The sequence below is a fragment of the Gossypium hirsutum genome, chromosome D08 (assembly GCF_007990345.1).
Source record: "Gossypium hirsutum isolate 1008001.06 chromosome D08, Gossypium_hirsutum_v2.1, whole genome shotgun sequence".
NCBI classification, from domain to species: Eukaryota; Viridiplantae; Streptophyta; class Magnoliopsida; order Malvales; family Malvaceae; genus Gossypium; species Gossypium hirsutum.
This window is the reverse complement of record NC_053444.1, coordinates 52,651,158-52,654,531: the sequence shown is the minus strand read 5'-3', so window position 1 is coordinate 52,654,531 and position 3,374 is coordinate 52,651,158. Positions and strand designations below refer to the sequence as shown.

The 3,374-nt window shown below is 38.3% G+C and overlaps 1 protein-coding gene across 1 annotated transcript; it reads right to left on the bottom strand.

Annotated features, from left to right (window-relative positions):
- Positions 1-1,723: 1,723 nt before the first annotated feature.
- Positions 1,724-3,374, bottom strand: LOC107900804 (nucleoside diphosphate kinase B). The gene is made up of 4 exons (XM_016826517.2): positions 3,098-3,374; positions 2,618-2,666; positions 2,200-2,431; positions 1,724-2,051 (listed from the first exon to the last, which is right to left on the bottom strand). The coding sequence occupies exons 1-4, from the start codon at positions 3,146-3,148 to the stop codon at positions 1,937-1,939; spliced, it is 447 nt and encodes a 148-aa protein (XP_016682006.1). The 5' UTR covers positions 3,149-3,374; the 3' UTR covers positions 1,724-1,936.

Sequence of the window (3,374 nt, the reverse complement as noted above, 5' to 3'; positions counted from 1 at the left end):
AAAGGAACCACCAGATAGTAAGAAACAATGTGCACCAGTTGGTTCCATCAATGCTAAATTGTCCAGTGTTCTTTAAATTGCATACAGGCCACATCCTAGTATTCAAATCAAATAAATAGTTACTAGTAGTGTTAGGGATAATTCTTCTCCAAATATTTTGAGCAAAAGAATAGTCTCTCAAAACATAGACGGCTGTCTCGACACACTCTCCATATCTCAGCTACTATCAATTGCCATATATCGCTTAACTCTCTCCTCATTCGTTAGCAGACGCCCCTTGAAAAGAAGCTAGAAAAATTGTCGTACACGTTGGGGTGCCTTACATTTCCAAACCAACTTCTAATCATCATTCGCTACGTCCCATCCAGCCCCAGCAACAGCTGTATAAGTATCAACAATGGAGAACAACCCATTGTTACTCCAGTTCCATGTTAACATATCATCTCCTGCGAGATCAGATGGAGGAGACATCCCAGCAATAAACGAAACAATATGCGGTGACACCATTTTCTCCAATGCCATCCAATCCAAATCGCCACTAGGACCCTTCAATCCCCCCACATTCAATCTTCCTTAATAGTTCCATTATCAATACTAAACGGTCTTCTTTCACCCAGCAATCATCCCAGAAACTAATCATTCTTCCATTACCAATAGACCAACACACTCCCTCAAGGATCTCACTCCATATGTTTGATAAGCATCTCCAAGTATGAGAGCAAGAGCTACGAAAGATAGATTGCGCCAAAACTCCTTAAATATTATATTTGCTTCGAGGAACTTGCACCCAAAAAGCATCTGAATTAACGAACAAAGTTGAACCCAATCTTCTTCAAAGAAACTTCGCTAGAGATGCGCAAACTTTTGATACTAAGCCCCAGCATTATATAAAGGCATATAATATTTTTTTCAATTCACTAGAGAAGGCTTTCGACTCTCAACAATCGACCCGCATATAAAAATTCGAACAAGTTTCTCTAACTCGTCACACACCAATGACCATCACTAGAATGTGAGTCATGCTCATAAAGTAATTTAGGATCATCATAACTATCAACTTTGCAAGACTCACTCTTCCCGCCATAGATAACATTCTAGCATTCCAAACGGACAACTGGTTGCAAAGTGCACGTGAAGGTACTCATCTTGTCTTACTTATGAAACAGAGGTCTCCCCAGGTAGCACCCAAGATCTTCCACCGATGAAAACCACAAACGAGCACTAATAGTTTGCACCACCAGCATTTCTAGAAAAGTAAGTCTTCATTTTATCTACTCGCCTAATAGATTGAGAAAAAGCAAAATCTGTGGAGAATATCGCTAATAATTTCTGCTTGACAGAAGTCAACCTTGCCAAAGAGAACAAGGCTGTCCGCTACGTAAAGATGAGAAATCTTTGGCCCGTGACGAGATAATTTGATAGGATACCATTCCACTGGACTGCTGGTTAAACGTCCAAGGTGATTCATCCTCAAGACAAATAAATAAGGTGATAAAAAGGATCACCCTAGCGAATGCCCTTAGTAGGCTTAAAAGAATCAAAGATTTCCCATTCCTCAACACTTCATATTATATTTAATATAAATTTTATATAAACCACAAATTGTTAAAACTAATTGAAAATAGCGGAAACTTTGACACTTCCTCCTCTACCAATGTGCTTTGACTAGTTATTATGCCTATTTTGCAATGTGGAATGAGAAATGATGAGTTTCAAACCTAGATTAGGCAAATCCAACCGAAATTCTATTCATACAAACCAAAATACCCAGTTGCTGGAGTTTCAGAACTTGATTAATTTAGTGAACAAAAATAATGGCATCAAACAAACATCTTAAATAGTAACTAGAGGTAATTCAGTAAAAAGTTCATAAAAAAGTTGACTAACAAGAAGCAAACACAAGGATGCCATGATCTGCAACAGCTTAATTTGAAATCTACTCATAGATCCAGGGGTGAACACTGCTCTGCCAGTTAACAGGGCTTTCTGGGAACCACAATGCGATTTCCTTCCTAGCACTCTCAACCGAATCACTTCCGTGAATCACATTCCTGCAAAAATAAAACAACCAAATTCAACACTACTGATATGAACTAGTTTCAGCTCAAGGGCATATAACAAAATGCTAAGAGATATGCCTAAACTCAATGAAACAGGTATTCAATCATCGAAAGTAAAAGAGAGGAGGACTATCTATACCTGCCAATGTCAATTGCAAAGTCACCACGGATTGTTCCAGGAGCAGACTCAGCAGGGTTTGTGGCTCCAATAATCTTGCGACCAGTGGTGACAACATTCTTACCCTCCCAAATCATAGCAACAACAGGACCAGAGATAATGTACTCTACGAGCCCATTAAAGAAGGGTTTTGCAGAGAGGTCTGCATAGTGCTTCTCAGCAAAAGATTGATCCACGGTGATGAGTTTCAAACCTAGATTAGGCACATCCAAGGTGAAATAAGTAACATAGTGCCGATAATGTCAACAGAAATAGAAAAGAACATCCACTTTTGTCTGTTCAATTCAAGTATCACAAAAAGTATGGTGAACATTCAATCATCTCTAACATAAACACTAACAGAAATCAGAGAAAGTTATTAGAAAAGCGATGGATTTACCCTTCAAATAGAAACCTTTCTTCTCAAATCTGCCAATGATTTCACCAACCTGAAAGACATAACAATCTCCATAAGAAACACAAGTTTCTCATTTCTAACCCACAATCCAACAAAATAAGGTGCTAAATCAGAAAAACGTGAGAACCTTTCATATGTCCCAAATAAATACTTTTTTTTTTAAGAATTCATCTCTCGAAGTCTTTGATTTTATAGCCTTAGCATGCAAAAGAATAGATTTCAAAAAGAAACAGAAACAACAGTACTCATTCTGTGAAGCCTAGCTAAGTTGAACCAATATTCCCTGCCTCAAGACATTAGATCTACGAGCTTAACTACAAGAGTTCACTAAGGACTACAGATTCTTTATCGTTTTTTATTTGTAATTTCTAGCAGTTAAGAGAATCAAACTATCGGATAAAAGAATAATACAGCTGAAAAAAAAACCGAAAATTGGAAGAGAGAAAGAAGAAGAAACATTACCAAACCCCTCTGGACGCCATCAGGCTTGATCATGATGAATGTTTGCTCCATCTTTGTGTAACTTTTCCGCCTCAGAGTTCGTCGCCTCCTAGTGTGTGCCTCGGTGCTTAATGCTTATGCGAGAGTGAGAGTTTAAGGAGTTTATATACAACTGTATTACGCGGCCGAAACCCTAGTTCTGCCGCTTTCTTGCAAGAGAATATCCTACTCCACAAGCTACGATACTTTGGTCCGCACGCTAAAAGAAATAGGATAAACTATCAAAATAGTCCTTTCT